This window comes from Rutilus rutilus, assembly GCF_951802725.1.
Source record: "Rutilus rutilus genome assembly, chromosome: 23".
Lineage (NCBI taxonomy): Eukaryota > Metazoa > Chordata > Actinopteri > Cypriniformes > Leuciscidae > Rutilus > Rutilus rutilus.
This window is the reverse complement of record NC_140233.1, coordinates 21,832,334-21,857,707: the sequence shown is the minus strand read 5'-3', so window position 1 is coordinate 21,857,707 and position 25,374 is coordinate 21,832,334. Positions and strand designations below refer to the sequence as shown.

The 25,374-nt window shown below is 38.9% G+C and overlaps 1 protein-coding gene across 2 annotated transcripts in view; it reads right to left on the bottom strand.

The window, feature by feature from the left end:
• The window catches only part of b4galnt4a (beta-1,4-N-acetyl-galactosaminyl transferase 4a), a 194,759-nt gene that overhangs the window by 4,032 nt on the left and 165,353 nt on the right, over positions 1-25,374 (bottom strand). For both annotated transcript variants that reach the window (XM_084396505.1, XM_084396506.1), the window contains exons 9-17: positions 15,926-15,992; positions 9,697-9,840; positions 9,378-9,487; positions 8,422-8,522; positions 7,777-7,850; positions 5,257-6,556; positions 3,736-4,094; positions 1,374-1,527; positions 410-482 (exon numbers count right to left, since the gene is read on the bottom strand). In XM_084396505.1, the coding sequence (XP_084252631.1) occupies positions 410-482; positions 1,374-1,527; positions 3,736-4,094; positions 5,257-6,556; positions 7,777-7,850; positions 8,422-8,522; positions 9,378-9,487; positions 9,697-9,840; positions 15,926-15,992 (2,382 nt within the window). The remainder of the gene's footprint in view (positions 1-409; positions 483-1,373; positions 1,528-3,735; positions 4,095-5,256; positions 6,557-7,776; positions 7,851-8,421; positions 8,523-9,377; positions 9,488-9,696; positions 9,841-15,925; positions 15,993-25,374) is intronic.

The following is a 25,374-nucleotide window of genomic DNA, read 5'->3' as shown; positions in this document are numbered from 1 at the left end:
TGTCAATGCACCTTATGAACCACAATCTTCAGAATTGTGTGTTTGAACTTCTGTTTCTGCGGTAGCTCTGTATATTTCTATGGCATTGCTGTTAAAGAGTAAGTGGATTGACTTATTATAGAGTTAATGAAAGTTATCACGAGCATTGTAATGTTTGAAGCGGATGTCATAACAGATGTCAGTAGACCGGGAAGATTTTAAAACGAGCGGTTCATTCATAAATCTGTAAGATCTTTCCTTCATGCTGTGGAAATACAAACCGGAAGACTGAAATACAACGAGCGCTGAAAAGGGGCGGAGCTACATACGCTCTATAGTGTAATGCAGACTCGGACTGGCCATCGGGAGTAGCGTTACACGGACCACATGTGAACAGCTCTGAATCTTAAAGGTATGAGTGTGTGATTACCTCTATGGTGTCCACACCGATCTGTAACCCGGCAGAACGCTCAAAGTTTCCTTCCCTCCTCAGATATTCATATCTGTGTCCAAAAAAAATAATTCAGAATTCAATATAACATTACATTTAAATCATGTATATTAGTGTTTAAAATAATATGCAAATATATTAGATATGCTAATGTAAATTAATGTAACATATTAAAATATTAATATATAGGGAAGGTTTACGCATAATGTGTCAATTATGCTTTTTTATATTTATAAAAATAATTATGTAAAAATGTACATACATTTTTAATGTAAAGATTAGGGATGCACAAGAATGAGTCCGATACGATACTTACATTTTTGGTACTCGCCGATACCAGCATTTTCATTGCATTTGTAATTTTGTAATTTAAAGATAATATTTTAATATAATAATTTAAATAAATAATTATTATATTATTTAAATAATTTAAATATTGCGTAATCATTTTTTTTAAATATTAAATAATCGGCACAATAATCACACAACGTTTTCCTGTACGAAACCACGTTATACAAAAATCACGTAACAGTTCATGTTTTTACTTAGAATATAAACTTCTCCTTTACCCCTCAAGTAACATTAGAAATTGGTGCATCGTTTTACTGTCTTTGCTATTTAAATATCCAACCGAACTACAAACTTTTTAGCGATGTATATTCCTCTGCACGCGTGGTATCGGTTTTTGGTTTCGGAGCATTTTAATACGAGTGCAGTATTGGTGCATCCCTAAAGAGAATATATCGGGTTCAGAACATGTTAAAGCACTAGTCTTAAATAGTAGTCCAGTGTGTCAAAAATATGTTAAAAGTAGACTAAATTAATGTGCTCATAATACATCATTTCTGTTTAAAATAGTTTTAGATGGAGTTAATGACGTCAATTGCCTACATATGCAAACTTCTATATAATGAATATTGTATATAAGCGTGTGTTTGTGTACCTTGGGACGGAGCTTTCTCTGAGGGCCTGTTCCACATCCATGTCTTCACTTTGGAAGTCCACAATGATGATGTTAAAATTCTTGTCCTTCGTCTCACGGTGCAGGAGCTCCATGTCTGAAATGAACTGCTGAACCCAACGAGCTTGATTCTTCACTGCAGGAAACATCAACAAATACATTATTATAAAATTACATAATATGTATACATCAGTCATCTATCTAAACATCAAAGATCTAAACAAAAATTTGCTTTTTTATTTGCGTCATAAAACAAGTCACTGGGCTTGCATTGCAAACAAATCTGTATTTATATGACATAGCTGTCACTAATGTTTACACTTCAGGCAAAGCTCAAATATGATCCTGCTGTTATATAAATTTAATTTATTTAAGGCTCTTGAGGTATCGAGCGCTTCATTTTGTACATTATGAACCTGTGGACATTTAAAAATGTAGTCCCAGTTGGCCTGTCAAGCCAAGACCCACATGGGTACTAGTGTTAAATTCTTATTAATACAGTTCTATTAAACCAACATTTTTTAGCTATGAGTGAGTGTTATACGGCACCATGCACATGACATGCGCTTCGGGTGCGTGCGGCTGTGCGTACAGATAATGCACGAGTCCCAGTTTGCGTCTCTTCTTCTTCGTTTAAAATTATTTTTGAATGTGTAATTGGCAAGACAAAACACGTCCAAATTATAAACTTTCACTCTATGATGGTTGTTAATCCGCGAATCACATGCGTGCCAAACCGTGGGGCCTGATCCTTACGGATCACGCATCAACTGCGATCCGTTCCACCCCTTGCTTTTAAATATATTCTATATACGCCTGATGGTTTATGAACAGTTATGAGCCATTTCATACTTTTGACCGCTGTAGCGCCCCCGTCAGGCCGATCGGGGCGAGCCTTGGTGACGTTGTAGACGGTGTGAGTCAGGGATGGAAATTAACTTTTTTGTCCACCGGCCACTGTGGCTGGTGGATTTCAAAATCTACCAGCCACTCAATGTTTTTACCAGCCACTTTCTTGTTTTTAACCGACAATGTGTAACTGCATGTGAAAATTAATACTACAAGATCTACAGTTTATTTAATCTCAAGTCTCAATGAAATACTGACATTTTCTCTTTCTCTCTTATATATATTTCTCTTTTTTACCTGGATGTGGCATTTGAATGATTCGTGGTCTTTTATGGCTTCCAGTTTTAGGTTTTTAGTCCCAACAATGAAACTATGGCTGGGCAATATGGACCAAAAGTCATATCCCGATTATTTAGACTGAATATCGGTATACGATATCCCAATATTTTTTCCGCAAAGTGAGAGCAAATGTTCAGTCAAAGTCAAAGCCAAATTTGACATGTCACAAGTAGTTTTATTGAAACCTGCTATTTCCACACACACAAGTACTGTCCCCCTTTACTTAACATGAATTGTAAGAATATGACTAATGGTAAAGACTAGTACTAATAAATAAACATTAGGCCTATGCTAAAGCTATTAAATAGCAGTCCCAAACTAGTTTTTGTTAATACAATGTTGGTATGAGCCACTAGAGTCATTTAAAAATATAAAAAATAACACAAAGAAAAAAAAAGTGGCATTTTGGGGTTAATATGGAAACGACAGTTACCATGGTGAATACACAATATTAACAATAACTGTTAATGAACCATGGAAACTGCTCCTGATGAATAGTATGAAAATCATCCCTGCATTACTTTTATTTTGTGTAATTTACAACGTAACGGCGTTGCATGCTCGTAGTTTATTTTGCACTTTATATACAGTGAGGGGATACACAGCGCGCGCCGCCGGATGCGCGTGCAATTGAAGAGTGTTCGCTACGAGAACAGGATAACGGCTGACGTGACAGGACAAGAAAGTCAGTTTTTCTGAGGTGAAAGACTTTATTTCAGCGTACACTTATGTCCTCTAAAAGTGTCCGCCGTCTGTGTGAAACAGTATATTTTTATTTACCCGCCACAGTGGCCGGTAGGTAAAGCGAGTTTACCCGCCACAACACAAAATCACCCGCATTTGGCTGGTGGCGGGTGCTAATTTCCATCCCTGGTGTGAGTACTACCAGCCCTCAAAGTTTCAAGTCTCTATGAGTTACGGTTTGGTCTGCCCGATCACTTTTAGGGGGGAATGCTGATCCTTGGGAAATTGAACAATTACAATAGGGTTTCAGCGTTTTGCGCTTGAACCCTTATAAAATCAAAAGCAAGAATGAAAAACAAACCAGGTCCCCATCTTGATTTATGTTTAGTTTTTTTGCCGATATGTTTAGTTACCGTGACAAAAGATACTCATTAGGTACACATTTTCAGAAAAATAGATATCCATTACTTACCTGGCACCACAAAATGCACCATGACATCCTTCTTCCACTGCAGCATCACTGGCTGGCACAGCAGGGGTTTGGCATACACTGTGCCCCACTGTGGGGTGGTGTGGGCCCCACGGGTAGGTACGCGAGATGCCGGAGCCGGTGGACTGGCGGCAGGGGAAGAGGGGGATGATGCTGTGACCCCTTCCACATTCTCCAGACTGTCTTCTACCCGGCCACGGTGCAACAGCATGTAGATGTACTCCGAAAGACGGACCACTTTACGGCCTCTTTCCATTAGCTCCAGTTCTATCAGGTAACGGTTCCCGCGAGCAGAGTCACGCCGCTTTTCTACGTTTATGATTCGGAGGAGAGTGTAAATCCTGGAAAAGATGGAGAAAAAGATCAACCAATGGTTGTACAATTACTCGAAATGTGTGACCAATGGTGCATCTGGTTTTGGTTGGAAAATACAAATATTAAATATGAATAAATAAGATGCCCATTTTTAAGAGTAATTACAGCAATTATCTGTATTACTGAGAGCGGAAAAAGAAACTGAAAATAAATGTAAGAATAAAATAACAAAAATGCACCAACAAATATAAAATGTGGAAACAAAAATATTCCAAATATTTTTCCAGATAAGATCCCAGCACACATTCACACTTGGTGTGATTATCGATATTTTACCGATATATTGTGAATTAAATTTGTAAGGGGGTTTATTTTCAAGAGTAAAGAGTCCGAAATTCTCATCCGAAATTTTCGTACGTAAAAATAATAAATACGACTTCACTTTGTGTCAATCACGTTTGCACGCTGCCTCCGAAACTTTCGTACGTCATAAAAAAAATTCGGATCGGGTTAAATTTTCTGCGTTTATCGCATCTGTAGCAAGCATTTTGAGAGGTGTTTTGACAACTCAGAGCCACCGTACAAGCGAACGCCAAAATCCAGAATGGCGTCTGACAAGTTGATCCACTTCGTCTTCGCACAAAGCACTGTATGACAAACAAAGTGCGGAATATAAAGACAAAAGCATAATAAAAATATAAAGCATCAAACTGAGCCACTAGCATCCTGAAGTAAACTTTGAATCGCTCGGGATAATCCCGCAGCTCCTTGATAAGGAACTCTCATTCCTCTCCACGCAATCTCAGGATTGGATGGACCCAATATTTCCTCTTTCTTTTAATATTTTTAAGAAGAGAGAGGACAACTAAATCATCCTCACTGCTTGAAGACTCCATTTCGTATTAATTGTATTGTATTTTGTATTAACGGATTATTGAATACGCATCGAACTCAGAACTCAAATTTTTAGGATGACAAATACGAAAAAAACGCATTCGCAAATTTCGGACTCAGAATGTAAGGATCTTAATCACAGAAATTCTCCATGTCGCCAAATAGTTGTAAAGTTAAACAGCAGAAAAATAGAAACCGGAAACAATAAACAAAGACGTGAATACAAACATATAATGTCTGAATACCGATGCTTTACCAGTTTATCTGAAACTAAAATACTGCTATGAGCCTCACCCTCCATTGCGTTCGTTGAGTTTCTCCATGTACTGCGAAAGCACATCCACCACTTCGCTCTCGGACAGCTGCAAGTTTCCAGATACGTTACACCGAAGATCGTTCCAGTCAGAGCGCAACGTCTCGAAGTCCATGCTGTTGACGGAAAACGTCCTCTGCCAATTAATGGCCTCCTCTGCCCACCCAGGCCGAGGCTCCACATCCTCATAACTATATTCCGACAGGCCTCCGTCCTCCTCCGGTTCAGGGTCCGTGTCCGGCCGCTGCTGTTGGGACTCGGTAATCTCGGAAGTGTGCAAGTAGGAAGTGACGTGGAGAGGTTTGGTCGGAAGCACGTTCTCGGAGGAGTTATTGGATGGAGGGGTTGGAGCAGGAGGAGGTCGAGCAGTTGTGATGGGCCTCAAAGAATGATGGTGTTTTTCCCAGACGCCTCGTATCCTCCGCTCAAACCGGCTCGGGATTGCTGCTCTGTTTGGGACCACGGGATTGTCCGCTGGCTTGCTGAAGTTGGGGCTAGCTGGAAAGACCTTGTTCTCCTGCAGAGGAGAGCGTGCAAATAACTGGGATGCACGTAGAGGTCCTTTGCTGAGCTTTGGTTTGGCACTGAGGTTCACCACCTTTGTGGTTTTGCCGTTCTGATACAGGAAAACGCCAGGGAAGACCTCTCTAGGATGGCGTGAAACAGGACTTTGCTTCTCCTTAGCTGGTCGAGGTCTTGTGACGTAAATTTTGTTGTCCTCCTTCTTGTGTTCCTTGTTGGTGTGGCTGTTTCCAGGATTGTGGCTGTTGTCATGAGCGTGGTTGTTAACTAGGGAAGGGACGGTGTGGGCAGGACTGCCGAGGATTTGCTTGGCTCGACTGTTGAGAGCTACCAATGAGGATTTCGGCGGGAATAACAAAGCTGATCGGCTTATTTTGGGAGAACGATCTTCTGACCAACCCTCTTTGAAGTCCTGGCGGTCTTTTTGAACCCAAGTGAGAGAACGACCTCGCACCACACTCTCACTTTTTGGTAACCCTACCTTAGCCTGATGGTCTGGAGTGTCTTGTTGTTCTACTGCGTCTTGATGTTGAGCCCCAACCACTTGCCTTGCACTTGTGAAAAAGTGCCTGTGCTCTCTCCTCAAAGCGGGGTTGTCTGACTCTACCTCGTTTCTCTTCAGCATTGTGGGAACAGGCTTATCAGAAGTGGTTACGGTGTGACTTGATTGGCTAGGTTGGACAGTCTTCTTTGCTGACTGGGTGCCAACAAGTTGTGCTTCATCATCAGGATCTGCCCCCTCTTCTTCTTCAAGAAAATCTAAAGCAAAACACCAAAAACACTAATCAGATTCAGAACGACGATCAAAAAATAGATGGAGTAGATTGAGTCCATCAACACCCCTAAAGCGTCACAGTTACAGTACCTCGTCCTGGGTCGACACTTCATTCTGTAACATTAGGCAGTTTTGATTTATATGCTGTTTAATGGTTGATGATCACGTCCATAAGTAATGATTCTATCACTTGTTTCTGCTTCTTCTTCACCTGTGTTTTGATCAGGAGATTCTGTACTCTTTCAGAAGATGCGTAATAGCGCCCCCTATCATATAACAGTGAAAAAATGGATTGCTGGAAAATTCCGTCAATGGCGGAGAAAGAGTTCATAATATTTTTTATTTTTATATAATATTTTATTGAAGAATGCACAGAGCAATAATGCATACTCTTTTATTATCTTCATAGTATATAATTTAATTATATAAAAAATATTAAAAATGGTACGTTGTACCCCTCTAGCACCAATTCACTATCTAGTACTATGAGTCTATCTCTCTTATTATCACTATATGATGAATAATTCCTATATCATGATATCACTGCTGAGTTCCAGTATTATTATAGTGTATTGCATTGTGTTTGTGTTTTAGTGTCATTAGAGTCTATTGCATTACTCCTGTATTGTGTGATATTTTCTTTAAATCGAGGTAAGTCTGTTATTTTGCATTAAAGTGTGTGATATTTGTATTATCAGAGGGGATATTTCCCATTAAACCATGAATCTAAGGCCTGGTTTCACAGACAAGGCTTAGATTAAGCCAGGATTAGACCAATAGGACGTTTAAGTAGATTTTTATAAAAGTGCCTTAGATAAAAACATTACTGGTGTGCATTTTGAGAGAAAACAATGGCACTGACAGATTTTAAGATATGTCAGCGTAAGTTGCTCAACAGCATTTTAGTCCAGGACTTGTCTGTCAAACCGGGGGGGAAGTGTTTATTGTTTTGGTCTTAGTATGAATACATTTAGTCAGAAAGTTATTTAGCATTTTAATTTCGCTGATGGAGTGACCAGGCCTTAACCCTTTGAAAATAAACACAACTCCAGCCATTCATTTCATTTCTGGCTCCAACCCAAGGCCATTATCTCCTGATGAATATATTTGCCATGTTGTAATAAAGCAGCTTGTGACGGAACGATGCACTAATGAAGTGTTATTCCTCTTCTGGATCACTGATCACACACACATACAAACTCACCATCAGGATTAGGGAAGAAGAATGGCCTGTCATCTTCCTCCTCATCCATCTTCATGTATTTATAGAAGCCAAACCTGTTAGAGAAAGAGATGGAGAGAGAAAGATCAAGTCCATGAGAGAAATACAGTTTTTAGTTTTAGAGAACTATATTTATTCATTTATTTTATGTTCAGTGCTCATCTGCGAGTTTCATTTCAAGAAATCCAAATTAAAGTCAACAAAAACTCCAACTTGCTATCTTGATAAATATCCCTGCTGGTCTTACTGTGCACATTATTATAATTTATTAAATAAAAAAATAGTTTTCTTTATATTTCATTATAAAGTTTGTATTTCAGTATGAATTTTTAGCAAAATATGATACATTTCTTCATAACTGAAATTATTTCTGCTGATTTAACTGAGACCTCATGGCCCGGGAAAAATATTAACCATTAATATCACAGCCTAATATCCAATCAAATCCTGATCAAGTTATTTCCAGCTGAATATTTTGTTCCACTTGGAAATAAGTTCCACAACCACAAGCTAAATGGGTTGAGAATGTCTATATATATACATATACATATACTCTATATAATTACAGCTGATCAGTCTTTGAATAGAATTAGCATTAATGTCATTACAATCTATACACAAGCTTACTTCTCCAGATAGATGGGCGACTCTCTGTAGAAGCACTTGTTTTCTCTTTCCATGTGTGTGAGGCGGGTGAAGTCATTGGGATAGACAAAAGAAAGATAAACCTGCGGACAAAACACCAGGCATTATACCCTGATAATTAACTTGAAATGTCACTAGCTCACCGGTGATCAGTGGAGTATGTCTGTGTTTGGAAGAGAACAGCATAATGTGTACGCTGCCTACCTTTTCTTCTTCTTAAAACTCATGTGAAAGTATATGCAACAATAAACAACACTTTAATTATTCTGTATTTCTTGCTTAATTAAGCAAGAGTTTTCATCTCAGGAATCAAAAACAGTTATTTTGGACTAATTTTGTGTGAAATGTCTTAACTCTTGGCATTCAAATCACAAAATGAGTCAAGAAACAGACCTTTGATACTTCCTCCAGGTTCACTTATCGCAAATGGAAGGTCAAGTCAAGCACACTGCATTGTAAGATATAGTTCAGTTCACACAGTGTGCTTTGATTGAACATATCACTTTTTTGTTGTTGTTTTTTGCAGATGCAAATGGTCAACCATGTCATTCCATGCAAGCGTTGCAGAGTACTAATTAAAAGTAAAAAATGTAATATAAAAATGTCTACTCTCTCATATGAAGCATTGTGAAGTCTATGAACTCTTTTCATTAATTTAAATTAACTTATCCGAAACAAAACAAAACACACACACACAAAAAATTAAATACAGTATAATCTGCATGTTGGGTATGCCATTCCAAACATCCCAAACACTGTGATCGGCTTCTCTTGTATGTCTGCAATTACATTTCTCAGCCAAAAGAGGTCAGTAATCCCACATGAAGTTTTAGTACACTGCAGCATCAAGTCAATAAGGCAACAGGTCCAAGTAAATTGTTAGGCCTTTTCTGCTATAATAGTTGGAATGTGTGCATTAATGTGTGTGTTATACTCACAAACTGTAGGCCTTGATAGCGGGCAATAGGGAAGTCTTTGACCACGTATGTTGGCGAGTAGAGACAGGAGGGCAATATATTTTCAAGATGAGCAGGGTCAATCAAGGGGACTATGAAGAGTATTGTGAGAGAGGCAGTTAAATATTACCAGAGGGACATTATCAAATGAATTATTTATCATGCAGAATGCAAATACAAAACACAAAGAGTAGAAAGACAATTTCAGTGGACATAAACTCAAGAGCAACAGAGATAGAGAGACAGAAGAATCAGATAAACTGAGTAGAAAGTGGATCTGAAGAGAAAGAGAAAGGCTCACTGTTGTAGAAGGTGTCGCGGGGGTCCGGTTGCAGCATATCGGCGCCGTGTTGGCTGTGGGTGCGGGTCTCTGCTGGGACGGGCCCGTGGCTGGCCAGAGTCTGAGGAATGTGATCCACATGGTTCATCTTCAAACTGCTCTCATCTTTCACAAAGAGAAAAAAGGAGAATGATAAATGGAGATGAAAAGCTATTGTTTATGAATAGGCACTATACAGAAAGACTGTTAAAGGCAGCATGGAACAAGAGTTTCTATTGACATAAAAGGAGGAGACCAGGACATGTCTATAAACCAGAATATCAGAGAGAATCAGGGTTGGGCTTTTTGACTTGGGCCAGTAAACAATTACCAAGAGCCCTGGCAACTGTTTAGCAACCCCCAGAAAACCCTATTGACTGTCTAATAATGCTTTAACAACCACCCAGAACACCTTAGAAAGCACCAATAATGTCCTAACAACCACCTAACATCGTAACAACCACATAGAACACCTAAAAACCTAGCAACACCCTACTGCTTAGCAACCCCTAAAACAGTGCAAATGCCTAACAATGCCCTAGCAACAACCAAGAACACCCTAGCAACCATCTAACAACACCCTTACTGCATAGCCACCCCAGAAAACAATAGCAAGTGCATAACAATTCTATAGAAACCACACAGAACACACTAACAACAACTGCACTGCAACACCCTAGAAACCATCCAGATCACCCTGGCAAGTGCTTAGCAACACTATAATGTTTAGCAGCTCCCAGAAAACTCCCAACCACTAAGAACACCCAAGCAACTTTCTAACAACATAATTATAACTACTTTTCTACCTCCAAAAAACAAAGCAAGTGCCTAAAAATGACCTGGAAACCACACAGAACACACCGACAATCACCTAACACCCAAGCAACTCCATAACACCCTGGCAAATGCGTACACCGTTTGCTTAGCAATTCCCTGAAAAACAAAAGCAAGCAAAAAAACTAAGTCTGACATGCCATAGCAACTACCCAGAACACCCTAGCAACATTTTAACACCACACTAGCAGCCACCCAGAACACCTTAACAATCACTTAGCAATGTCATTACAACCATCCAAAACACTGTAGTAACTACCAAACAACACCCTGGAAACCACCTAAACAATGCCCTAGCAACCACCCAGAACACCTAGAAAGCACCCATAATAACCTAGCAACCGCCTAACACCCATCTAAAACACCCTACTAAGTGTCTAGCAACACCCTACTGCTTAGCAACCCCTAAAAAAAAAAACGCAAATGCCTAACAATGCCCTAGCAACCACCAATAACACTCTAGCAGCCATCTAACAACACCCTTACTGCATAGCCACCCCAGAAAACAATAGCAAGTGCATAACAATGCCTTAGAAACCACACAGAACACACTAACAACCATCTAACAGCAACTGCACTGCAACACCCTAGAAACCATCCAGATCGCCCTGACAAGTGCTTAGCAACACTGTAATGTCTAGCAACTCTAAAAAAACTCCCACCATTGCCCAGAAAACCACCATAACACCATAGCAACTATCAAAACACAATAATAACTACTTATCCCCCCCCCCCAAGCAGCCACCCACAACACTTTAAGAATCACTTAGCAATGTCCAGACAACCACCCAGAACACTATAGGAACTGCCTAACTACACCCTAGCAACTGCCTAACAATGCCTTAGCAACCACCAAGAAGTCACAAGAACCCACCAAACAACCACACAGAACCCCCTGGCAACAGTTTATTAACACATTATTGACCATGCAGGACACCTTAACAATTTGACAGCTGCCTACCAATGCCCTAGCAACCACCCAGAACTCTCAAGAACACACCTAACAACCCCCTGGCAACTGCTTATCACCATCCAGAACACCCTAACAATCGTGTAGTAAACACCTTGGCAATCATTCAGGATACCTTTGACAAATTTACCTATGCCAATATGCAGTCTGTTAAGCTCAATGATAATGCCTGGCTAATATGTGGGTCACTCCACATCAGAGACAACACAGCGTCCAGGTGACAAATGATGGAGCCACCCTTCAAAACATGAAGACACAAATGAGACAGGCTTTGATGTGCGCTTGAAACGCAAGAGAGAGCAGAGGTGGCTGTTGTCACACACTCCGCTCTTTAATGTGTGTGAGATGAACACTGTGAAGTGCTTAAGCTCTGTGTTTCGTTCAAAGGGAGTTCGCATAAAGGTCAGAGAAACCAGCAGCTGAATCCAAACAGGAACCAAAGCGAAGAGGAACATACTCAAGTATTTAATATTACTAAACCACTAATGTAGTGAAACTTAAGGAACAAGAACTTTCCATTCCATTCAGGCCCTGGGCTATTTTAGAGCACCACAGCAGAACTAGGTGTTCAAAATATATATTTCTCACACATGCAAATGAGGCATATAGCCAGCGGTGGCATGCTCTATTTTGCTGAATATTTTAGTTACTCTTTTTCATACATCAAAAGGTCTCCTGGGTCTTACACCCTTTGGTTTGTCAATCCAAATCCACCCCCATCAGACAAACTATGAATGAGTTTCTTCATTATGTTGCATAAAATAAGCCTTGTACAATGAACAATACAATCACAATTCTAAAGGGAACTCATTTCATAGTATTTGACACTTGATGCAAGAAAGCCCTTGTCAGGACTCGATGTTTCACACAAGGCATTCAAGCATAACTCTGACTCTTTTAGGAGAACTGATGGCTTTCACCAGCCCTGTTGCCTAGAGACACATTTACCACAACCCTCGGCTTCCAACAGCGGTGTCTCTGAAGAACGAAATGTGCAAAAAGAAAAGAAACTGTTACATTAACAGTTTACATGAAGTTTTAACAACCAAGAGGCACGTTTTAGTGCTCACAATCTTTCTTTTAAGTATCCTTCCTTTCTCCTCAAATTCCTTAGGATAAATAAAAATGGACACAAATGAAAATTGTATTTAGGGCCAGATTTATTAAACAGGGCACACTAGCATGAGAATACACTCAAAGCACAGATGGGAGAGGAAAGTCTTGCTGGTGATCTACTGAGAGTGCGCAGCCGGATCATTTCCATTATGACCAACGCAAATTAGCATAGCAGAGCCGATAATCAAGTGCAGCTAATCTACTAACAACACAGGCACACGTTAAAATAACTTTTTCCTTTGCGTTTTCGCGTACAGACGACAAAACGATCCTCGTTCACACGCATCCACGAAAACGACAAAAAACCCCCCAAAAAACGCTGTATTATTCATGCCAGGCCAGTACTGCTGTGCAAAGGCAAAAGACCGTAACTTCGTTTTTGGTCGAAAATGAGTTATTTACATTTTTGGCACATTCAGGACCTCCTTTATAATGTGGATGAGTATCTTGAATCAATTCCGTTGTTTTTTCGAGAAAATAATGAGTTGTCTTAAAGGGATAGTTCACCCAAAAATGAAAATGCTGTCCTCATTTACTCACCCTCATGTTGTTCCAAACCTGTATGATTTCCTTTCTTCTGCTGAACACAAAAGAAGATATTTTAAAGAAGGTTGGTAATTAAACAGTTGCTGGTCCCCATTGACTTCCATAGTATTTTTTTTTTCCTACTATGGAAGTCAATGGGGTCCATCAGTCGTTTGGTTACCGACTTTCTTCAAAATATCTTCTTTTGTGTTCAGCAGAAGAAAGAAAGTCATACAGGTTTGGAACAACATGAGGGTGAGTAAATGAGGACAGCATTTTCATTTTTGGGTGAACTATCCCTTTAACAGTAACTTCCAAAAGCCCATGAGAAACCAAGGCAGAACATCGTAACACCAGTTACCGCTTTTTGGCTTTGTACTCTGCCTTTGTTTAGCCGTGCGTCAATATGAAGTTACTGTGCTGGTGTTCTATCAAATAATGCTACCTACCAGATTGTACGGTTATCTGCCTTTGTATTACTGTCCATTAAAATTAAACGAAAAGCTGAGAACATTTTTGTCAAAGACTACATCCGGATGGGATTCAGAACGATGATCAAAACACAGATGGAGAAAATCGAGTCCATCAACATCCCCAAAGCTTCACAGTTGTTTCCTCTTCCTGTGTCGACATTTTTTATTCAGTAACGTTAGACAGTTTTGAACTTATATGCTGTTTGATATTTGATGATCGGGTTAATTTACATATGCGTAAACAATCTTCTATCACTTGTTTCTGCTTCTTCTTAACCTCCGTTTTGATCTGGAGAGCAGATGTGTAATAGCGCCCCCTACCGTATAACAGTGAAAACACGGAAAGCCGGAAAATCGGTCAATGGCGGGGAAAGAGTAAAGAAGATTTGAAGTAAATTCCTATGTACTCTACCAGTGAACTAGCCTACACAAAAATTCACATACTCAGAATTAGGAACAATTAGAACACAGGATTTTCTTCATAAATCAATATTTTCAAACAGTGTAAGTTTATAAGACAGTATGTAAAACTATGTGAAAAAAAGTTTTTAATAGGCAACTCAATCAAAAGAGTAAACACAACTACAAACCAATTATACTCAAATACTTAATTATACTTTTAAGTATAACTCGATCAAAAGATTGAGTTCAAGTATAGACCAAATATACTTAGACTTTTCTGTCAGTACAAGTCAAGTATACTTAAGTGCAATTTTAAGTAGATTTCTGAGAAGTACATAAAGCATATTTCGAGAAGTACATAAAAAGTAGACTGAAAATATACTTTCCTATTTTTAAGTTTAAAAGAAGTATACTAATAGCACACTTGAATAAACGTATTTTTCATAAGGGTAGCTCAGATAACCTAGTCAAAGAATAATATTATGAATAATTAGTCCTACTGAACTGGCCATTCGTTCCCTGCCTTCGGCCCGAGGCACTAGGATAGGCACATGCGTTTAGATGCGTTCCTGGGTCAACATATTTTGTTGATCCTGGAACAACATTCCTGTCCAAAAAAATACCATATAAAATACCCCTAAACCTAACCATACTTATAATGTATCCCTAAAATCAGAAGCAAATGACAGGTGAACAACACTGATGTAGAAGCACCCAACCCTGGCTGAGAGCCTAAACTTGATATAAACTGTAAACTTGTCCCTCAAATCTGATTGGTTGATTGGAATGTTGTTCCAGGATCAACATTCAGGAACATGTTCACTTGGTGAAAATGTGCTAGGATAGGCTCCAGCATCCATGAAATCCCACGTAGAACAGAATAGATGGACAGTTCATATGGAGTTCTCTGACTTTTGATAGTGGACCTTGGTAAATCGGAGCAAAGTTTGAGAAAATGCTGAGATGTCTTCTGGAATTCAAAAGTAGACGTGAGATTATTTAGGATTGTTTTTTTGTTTCGTTTTTTGTAAGGAGAACCACCTAAAAAGCAGGATACTTCTGCAAAAGTCTCACTTTGCTGTCCAGTTAATCTTTATAGCTTTCTAGGAGAGACAATTGAAATATTAAGGAGATCTCATTTGTTAATCTTTTTTCCAACTTGAATGTAAAATCAGAGTGTGTGTTTGGTGAACTGCATGAAAACATATAAGCTCTGAAGACACTTCCAAAAGGCTATCCTTGAAGGTCAGCATGATCACCATGGCAACGGTACGGATGTTAGCGCTACATGCCTGATCTCCCTTTGTGAGCAGGATCCGACCGAGTCTTCATAACCTTGCTCTTTTTCCTGTGCCCTTTCTCTCTTTGTCACAACAGCTCTAAGCACATTTTCAATTTTGCTTCACCTCAGGGCACTGCAACCAAAAAAGTGTTAAAAGCAAATTACATCTACTAAAGTCATCAATTTTGTAGTGAACTCAGTAGGACACTATTAAAAGTCCTTCCACTTACAACTTTAGGGCACAGAAAACAACTTTAAAGTGTAATGCGGCTAATACATCTAGTCGTTTTAAGCCCGATGGGACACACTTTACCTTCCCCTACACAAAGACCAGCGACTGGAAACAGCCTCGGGCAGAAGAAGTCACTGTCATCAATCTCACTGATACTGAAAAAGCCACTTTCTTCCTTCTCGACAACTCTCGGAGACACCGTATGTTTCATAAACAGTGAAACCTCTCGTGCACCTCAAAGAAAACCATCAAAGACTAAAGTTCAAACTGTCACACCATCAAACTACTCAAAGCATGACGGTGTGGCGGGAGTTCGGTGGCTAGTCAATGCTGGTTAGTTTTGAAATTGGTGGAGTTTGCAAGAGAGGGAGGGTTACCTGTGTACAAGGAGATGTAGGCGGAATCGATGACCTCATACTTGAGTCCTGGCAGGAAAGGGCGCCACTGTAATAAAGACAAAGAGGAACAGTTAAGAGAGAAAGTACGTAGACTCAAGCCTAATATGGTACGGCCAACAGACCAGTCTTAGACTGCATGATACATATTGCACACCAATCTATTAACAAGATCTGACTGAAATCGGCAGTTTTATGGGAATCAAGGACATAGGTTTTCATCAGTCCACTAGGAAATAATGTTTTGTTTAGATACCGACAAGTGCTTTTGTGGAAGAATCAGTTACAAGATTTTTATGAAGCTTATAAAGGTCATGCCTTTAAATCTTTTGAAAGATACTCATGCCCAATTTGCACACTATCCGTTCTAAATAGTATTCGAAATTAGAATTAGTGCGTCCCAAATCGTAGCATGTTGAAATGAGTATTCCAAACATACCCGGATGGTCTACTTTTCCGGTTAGAATCCAAAGTGCAGATCCGTGCAAACTGTAATGGCGTATACTGCCCACATTCGATTAGAACTACAAACGTACGTATGTGCGAGTCCGTCGGTTAAGTAGAGAGGTTTAGCTGAAGGAGTTTGAGTGATTAATAATCAGTATCTAACCTGACGAAAATATATTTATTCAATGTTATCCACATTATATTTAATCTGCAACAGTATTGTGAGCTTTTGTAAAAATACGTCCATCATTATGCAAATTGCCAACACAATGAGGAGAGTCTCCGCATGAAATACCAACGACTGGCAGATCAACGTGCTGCTACATTTCTCTCCGAAACGGTAGGAAATTCAATTAAATGTGAAAGATTTTAATTGTGACAAGATGATTGACAGGGCAGTTTAAACAGTGAAAGGATGCAGGAAACCAAAGCGACTAAGTTGTCTAAGTGGGTGTTTTTTGGCCAGAAGAAGCTGCAAAGTTGACCTGACAGTCAAAAGTCTTTATGTTGGCAGTCAAAAGTCTAGCAACAAAAGACTAAAGAGAATCTGCAATAAGACATAAAGTTTCAAATGAAAGTATTGCACAAAGTGATGAAATCACCTCTAGCCAAAGGACGTCTCTGTAAAATTATAATGTCAAGTTAAGGCCATCAAATCACCAAACCCTTTAGTGTCGGCATGTCAATGGCTAATCAAAGTGTTGAAATGGTGTAGATAGGAAAAGTATTGGGAAATCTGCTGTTTATTCATCTACATTTCAAGCAAGGTCACCCTCACTAAACAGATTCACCTATCCAATCACAACACAACACACAGCAGGAAATGAGACACACACACATCAACAGTAGCTTCTTTAGCAGCACACTTACAAACCATCCGACAAGCTACAATTCTTTTAATGACGTTGTGCAATTACCATGTCACTTCTGCTTATGCTTGCTGTAATTAGGGGAGACAGGCCATTTTCCACAGCCACACACACACACACACACACACACCTACACACACACACACACACACACACACACTCAAAACATTATTGAGGAACGACCAGTAAAGATGAATATATATGGGTACATTTCATGTCATATTTGTTTCCAAAATCTCTTTTTGACAACAAGCACATTTTAAATTCTCATTCTAATTTTCATTATTATTTAATTATTAAAGGGATAGTTCACTTTGAAATAAAATTTTGGTATGTTTTAGCTTACCTCAAGGGCATCCAAGATGTAGGTGTCTTTTTTTCCGCAGTAGTTTCAATTTGGATATTTTTAGGTCAAACCGTTCTTGTCTGTCAGTCATATAATGCAGGTCTATGGTCACTGTCTCAAAACACAAGCACAGAGTCCAAATTAAACAATTCCCCATCGTCCAAATTAAACAATTCCCCATCGTAAGTACACATTGATGGCCTAAGACACGAAACGAGCGGTTTGTGTGAGAAAACGAACAGTATTTATATCGTTGTTATCTCTTGAAAACAGCACACGTCCAAATGATCTGACGGCGCGGGCGGGTATAGATATATATAGATGTCGCCTTGGCTACTGCAGTTCATTGGAACGAAACCGTAGCCAAGCGACATCTAGTGTATATATCTATACCCGCCCGCGCCCGCGCCGTCAGATCATTTGGACGTGTGCTGTTTTCAAGAGATAACAACGATATAAATACTGTTCGTTTTCTCACACAAACCGCTCGTTTCGTGTCTTAGGCCATCAATGTGTACTTACGATGGGGAATTGTTTAATTTGGACGATGGGGAATTGTTTAATTTGGACTCTGTGCTTGTGTTTTGAGACAGTGACCATAGACCTGCATTATATGACAGACAAGAACGGTTTGACCTAAAAATATCAAAATTGAAACTACTGCGGAAACAAAGACACCTAAATCTTGGATGCCCTTGAGGTAAGCTAAAACATATCAAAAATTAATTTCAAAGTGAACTATCCCTTTAACATTTTTATGTCAACATAAATTAAAATACGCTCAATAAATAGTACCATCACATATAAATATATACAAACTAAATTTCAATAATAAGCACATATTAAAGGCACAATATGTAGTCTTTTGCCACTAGAGGTCGCCTGTTCAAGACAAAGGTCGCTTCCGCTTCTTCAGGTCAAGCGTATGTGGGGAAACTCAGCCCTGTTTTATCATTTACATTTCTCTGTGCGTTTGCTCGGTGGCTGCTATGAGACACTTGCTGCACACTGCAGTGAGCTAGATCAATATTAGAATATCATATTAATAAATGCTGGATGGCTTGTGTTGATAAATGGCATGCAATTAATTTGAAAGCATATGGTATGAAGGAGAAAATGAAAATAAAGCTGCATCTGATTATGTTTATTTATACAAAATAGTGTTTTTCTCTGAGGCATGGTAAAAACATGGTACTTGCGCAAAATGAAGAAAACAAGCGATTCAAACAATAAGACTAACAGTGTTGAGCTGTATAACAGTGATTCGTTTTCTGTCTTTAAATGTATTCAAATAGTTGTTCCCTTTTCTAATAAAACACATGACATATGAAAGCGTCTTTGGTGTTTCCATGGTTACATGGTCCGTGTCCTGGTTAAAACTGCTTATTTCTCTTGATTTAAACATTATTGAAAACATCTGGGATAATGTAAGTACACAAGTCAACAAAACATATAACGCTGTCCTAGTGGTTTTTGGATATTTTAATCCAAAAATCGTACATATTGTCCCTTTAAATATTATATTTTATTATCTTAAAGTAATATCATTTCTTTCCTATCATGACCCGGAAAAGACTCTCGACTGGTTTTGTGAAATTCACACAAGCATAAATTTAGAAACTAGTCGAGAATAAAAGTATATAAAATATCAAGTCAAAAAAAAAAAAAAAAGATATTTTATTAACATCAAAAATGATCTATCCAATCATCACGTCATTCTCACCAGCAATCAGAAATCAGTAATCAACATGTCTAACCAATCAGAATGAGTGGAGGCGTATGTATACGCTGTCGACCCACCTGTTCCTCCACAGTTTTCAGCATCCCTCCACCACCCCCGTCTCCTCACACTCGCCCGGTCTCTTTCCTAACCAGAAATACGGGGGGAATACTCTGGGTTCGGGCCAAAACACTGAGCTCAGATTCCTCTCCTCGGAAAGCACGCCAAATACACATACTACTTTACTCTATCAGATTATTTGTAAGTGTGAACTTGTGACATAAAGATTAGAAGCACTCCAAGAGAGATTGAAACGGCACCCACTAATATCACTTGAAAGTATAATAAAACCCATGGGCAGTTGTAAGCCTCTTCTTTGTGATAAATGTAGGTGTCTGGGTTTGTGGACACTATAATCATTTCAGCTTTTAGAAAAGACAGAAAGACAGAGTGCATGAGAAAAATATGTGTTGTAGCTGAGAAAACAAAAAGGCTTTGTGCTTGTGTGCATGTGTGTGTGTGTGTGTGTCAGGTTTTGACCAAATGCCCTAACAATGATAGTTAAACTTGAAATAACCTACAATTTAAGAACATCCCAGATCCCCGGGAGGATAATACCTAATTAAAGGGACTAAATAATGTGTTCCTGTTTCAGCAGTAGGGCTCTATAGTAATTATGATAAGCTTAAATTAATAACAATAGAAGTCTCTGTGTTATGTCTCCATTGAACTAAAAAAAATGTGTGTGTTTTGAATTAGCTATTCTGTCTTCACGGTCTCATGTGTCTGATGACATTTCTTCTGTGAAACCGAGGTCTGATTCACTGGCCTGAAACCTTCAGTGTGAAAAGACAAAAATCAATACAAGGGGGAAAACAACAAAATGTAACAATAAAGCTGGAAAAGTACAAGTGTGGCTGACAGGCTCAGTGCCTGACAAATGCGCACGGTCACGTAAAATAGTTTCTCTTATCAAGAGTTCTGGCCAAGTTGAATTCCCGGGACTGGCAATTTATATTGAAAAAATCGTAATATTAACAGCTCTGTTTGGTTTATTCAATGCATGTTCTCTAGCAACAACTGCTGTATGAGATTATATACAGTGCCATTACAATATATACAGAACATTTTATATTTTTTCCATTTGAAAAACTATTTGACATGTAAATAATATAATATCAAGTATCACCACCATAACCTCAATTGACATTGGGAGACCACCATAGGGGTAACCACGCACTATTTTTTGTCTTGTCAACAAATATGGTTTCAATGGCAGATTATGTGCTAGTCTTGTTATTAAAAATATTTCTATACATTTTAAAGAAACAATTTCAACCCTGTCACAGTATGTTTGGTATTTACAAACATCTAAGTTTTCTAGGCCACATTCACACTGTAAAGTTTCATGAGTGGAAACGCAAAACGAGTCAAAGCTTGTACAACTTCCCCAGAGGTTTTCTTGCACCACACAAGAGAGACACATCCCTGATGTGCTTTTAACACACACTGCACAGAATCTTTGTTAATGCGGTTGTCAACTATACGTGCATTATTCAGGAGTTCGTTCGGTTGCAGAATGCGGTTCTCGCTCCCGTAAAAATGACTGACCTGTGTGTGTGCCTGTCACGATCAATACATTTCCCATCATCCTCCCTGGCCCTTACCTGCATCAGAGCCCGTCTACGGAGAGCCTGCCCACTCCCTATTAAGCCCTATTGTACCGAATTTTGGTTGTAGTACCACCAGAGTTCCACTGGGGGCGATCGCCATGAGTGCAAAATGAATGGGAGTCAATGGGGCTAGACGGCTAAATTTGTCTCTTTCACCCGATTGCCGTTGAGAAATCTCAGATCTGATTGTAGATTTTGCAAATTCAACATGGGTTTTAGGTCGAAAGTTGAATGAACGAGTACTTATGTCCTTTCGATTTCTTACAGGTTGAGTTGTTGTTGCCCATAACACGCTAGCATTCTGCTAATGACGTCAGCATTCTGACGTCATTGACATTTTGAAAGACTTTTAAAAAAAAAATAAGTGACTCTAAAAAATCTAACACCCAGCAATGTGTAATTTCTTTGCATCTCCTTTCAAATTACTAGACAAAAAATTATATCCTGAGAAAAGTGGATTTTGAGGGGTATACCGCCATTGACCTCCATTCATTCTGCACTCGTCCTGTGAGCGCCCTCATATGGAATCAGAGTGGAACTGCAACCAGTTCAGAAGCCGGAAGTGTAGTGGGAGTGAAACTTCTCGCCATATTAGACATTCTCTGCCTGCATGCTCGTCCTCTGTTCATTGTCAACTGTATCTTGTTAGTTTCCATGGTCACTGTCATTGAGTTAATTCGCCCCAGCTGTGTCTTTTTCCCTGATCTGTTCTCTGTGTATTTAAGCCCTCTGTTTCTCCCTGTTCCTTGTCTTGTATCATTTACATTTACTTTAAGTTATTGTTGATGTGTGGTTATGTTTACTGGTCTAATTTCTGAATTAAAGTCTCCTGTTGAATCTCCTTCGTCGTGCGCTATATCTTAACCACCTCAGCTGTAACAGTACCGAAGAGGATTTAGCATTAAAATATGAGCTGACAACTGAATTTAACTGCATGTGTACATGGCCATATAAAAACTGAGTAGCCTACTGTAATTCTACAGGTATCTCTCTGATTTGGTTTGCCGTGTAACAAATCACACAATGCAATTACAAAAGTATTAGTAATCAATGATATTTCTCTTTCAAGAGCTGTTTTGTGTCAACCTTGTTTCATACAATGTTGTTTTTGTGTTGAATATCAATCCAAAATGGCTAATGACAGTTTTAGCTTACAAATATCACTGCATTGCACCACATTATTTATAGCGAATGGGCTCGTGCTGCGGAGAACAATCTTTTTTATTAAAGTCCCCCTGTGGTGAAAATCACGTTTTTAATGTTGTTTATATGTCTATGTGGTAATTTCAACATGCTTTGAGAATTTTCTCTATAAAACGACAGTGAAACAAGTTTTAAGGGATACAATTATTGACTACAGGGGGACCTTAAAATATTTTTTAAATATTTTCATTATTGTAAAACAAATTGTATCATTGTTATTTTTCCCATTCCTCACAAGCTCACGGAGAGGCTCAACTCAAGATATTGTCGTAATATCTTTTCTTGGAAGCTCCACCACCATCATCTCAAGTCTAGAGCAGACGGTCAAAGACAGGAAATACATTCTGAAAATTTAATTTGGAGGCCCTTTTTGTATTTGCTCAATGCTTTTAGTGAAATGAGGAGCAGCCAGCTGCAGCTAAATCAAACATAAAGTAGTTTCGAGCGCTCTCTCCATTTCTCTCTCTCCCACAGAGCGTGTGCTACGGACTGATGCTTGCTGATGGCTTCACACAGGGGGGCCGTAATTGTTATTTTTGGCATTTGGTATAATAATGTGATGACGTTAATTTATTGTACCATGTTTTTTTTCCGCTCTTTTCTAAAACGACAGAAGGCTTTGCACATCTTTTTATGGATTGTTTATGTTTCCCCCACATACTTACAGCACTGTGTATATAATTAACATGGATAGATAGCTTTTTTTTAATTTTTGTACTCAGTGATACCAGTATTTGTAACATTGTAGTGTGGGAAACAGTACACAGTGCAGCTGTATACATTTGAACAAATACAGAAGACCAAGTATTCAATTCATAATTCTTGATTCCCAAAATGTAAAGTCAGTTATATTGTTTAATGTATAAAAACCTAATATTTCTGTGGTTGAAAAATATTAAGTGTGATATTATAGAGACAAGTTTTTTTTTTTTTTTTTTTTAAATAGGCCTCCCAAACTTTGTACATAAAACATAATATATTGTTGTTGTTTCATAGGTATAGGTTCCTGCTGTATCAGTAGCCAATGAGCATGCTGCTCAACATTCAAATACTTGCCTATCGTTTGCTGTAGCAATTTGCTATGCTTTCAGAAACCCTCCAGCTTCCCCAGCTCCACCTGTATAGATCTGCTATGGGTCTGATTCATGTATGCTTGTACAGCAGCAGCATGTCTTATTTGCTCACAGCAGCATATTGCCTCCGTTGTATGGTTGAATTTAACACGAAATAGTCAGGAATTCACTCAAAAAGACTTTACATAATAGACATAACAGAATTACATAGGAGAATCTCAGGAGAATAAACACATTTACCACACTAACGCAATGACAATAACCGACAAGGAACAGAACAAAACAGGGAGTACTTATACACTGAGGGTACGCTTACACGACACGACAACGATATGCTTAAAACTGAGAAGTTATTCCTTTGAGTTTTCCGCGTACAGACGACACCATTGTCAAAACGATCCCCATTCACACGGATCCGCAAAAGCGACTAAAAACGCTGTAATCTGCTGCCAGGTCTTTAGATGGCGATGAAACACTGTAGACTGAACACGTAATACGCATGTGCATGATGCCATCGTTTTTAGAGATTTGCCTTTTGGTGTTTACACGGAGACCGTATTAAAAAACGTGCACTTTGAAACCTGTTTTCAAAAGTTTTCAGGCATGCAAAGCGCCGTTGTTGTGTAAACGAACGGCCAAATCGCATAAAAAGTTTTACGGTTTTAGTTGAAAACGGTGTTGTGTAAACAGCCCCTAAGATTAACAAGGGAAACACAATGGTCGACAGCTGAACGTAATCAGTAACTAAGAAGACTGTAAGGAAACAATCAAGGCTAAGCTGAGCTGAACAAGAAACAAACATATAGAAACGAAAAGGCTAACTTTTTATGCGATATGATGAATTCTCTTAAAGCATGGCTAGCCCAAAATTTCCTCTTCCTAAATGAAGACAAGACTGAGATCATTGTTTTCGGCCCAAAGTCCAGAGTTAGAGAGTCTATCGGCTTTTAAATCCCCAGGGGTGCAGAACTTAGGTGTTCTTGTTGACCAGCCTTTAAAATTTGACAAAAAGATCTCATTCGTAATCATGAGATTACTGCAATTCCTTATATTGCGGTATATCAAGTTTTCAAATTGCTCGTCTTCAGTTAGTCCAAAATGCTGCAGCTAGACTTCTACATAAGTGTCACAAATATGACCACATCTCTCTCAGATTCTCAAATCTCTACACTGGCTGCCAGTTTGACAGAGAATAGATTTCAAAATTCTACTCTTTGTGTTTAAATCTCTTCATAATTTAGTTCCTGCCTATCTCTCTGAACTTGTTCATCCCTACACTCCTTCCAGAAGCCTAAGATCCAACGACCAGGCTCTGCTGGTAGTCCCTCGCGTTAGACTCAAGCGTAGAGGGGAGCGTGCATTTGCGGTGGCAGGGCCGTGACTCTGGAACACCCTGCCTCTAGAGATTAGAACGACCCCTACTCTGTCTGTTTTCAAGTCTCTGTTAAAAACCTACCTATTTTCTTTAGTATATTGATCTCTTCTCTAATGGTTGGTTCTACTATTTTATATTTGAGTTTGATACTGTTTTGCCACTCCTGTTTAACTACTTTATATTTGAGTCTTATACTGTTTTATCACTCCGGTTTTAAGGTTTCGCATAGCTTTGCTGCTCTTATTTGTGTTTTATGTGTTGTTATGCAGGTCTTACTATATTTTAATCTGGTTGTTCTGTAAAGCACTTTGGTCAGCCTAGTGGCTGTTGTAAATGCGCTATACAAACTTGAAAAGAGAACTAAACAAAACATAAGCCTGACACATATTACACGTAATGGCAGTGGAAAAGTTCCATATTTGCTCTGCAGCCGCAGCAACTATAATCAACAGCAGCAGATCTATTCCGCCAAGACCAAACACATTAACATCATATTCATATTCATTACCATGCCAAACTCTCAGAGTTGTCACGACAGAAATGTACTGTATGTATATATACACTTTACTGCTAAAGTTCTGCCTTTACAGGCACATAAACTTTAATGACATCCCATTCTTAATCCGTAGGATTAAACTCTTCTGGGAAGGCTGTCCACAAGGTTTAGGAGTGTGTTTATGGGAATTTTTGACCATTCTTCAAGAAGCGCATTTGTGAGGTCAGGC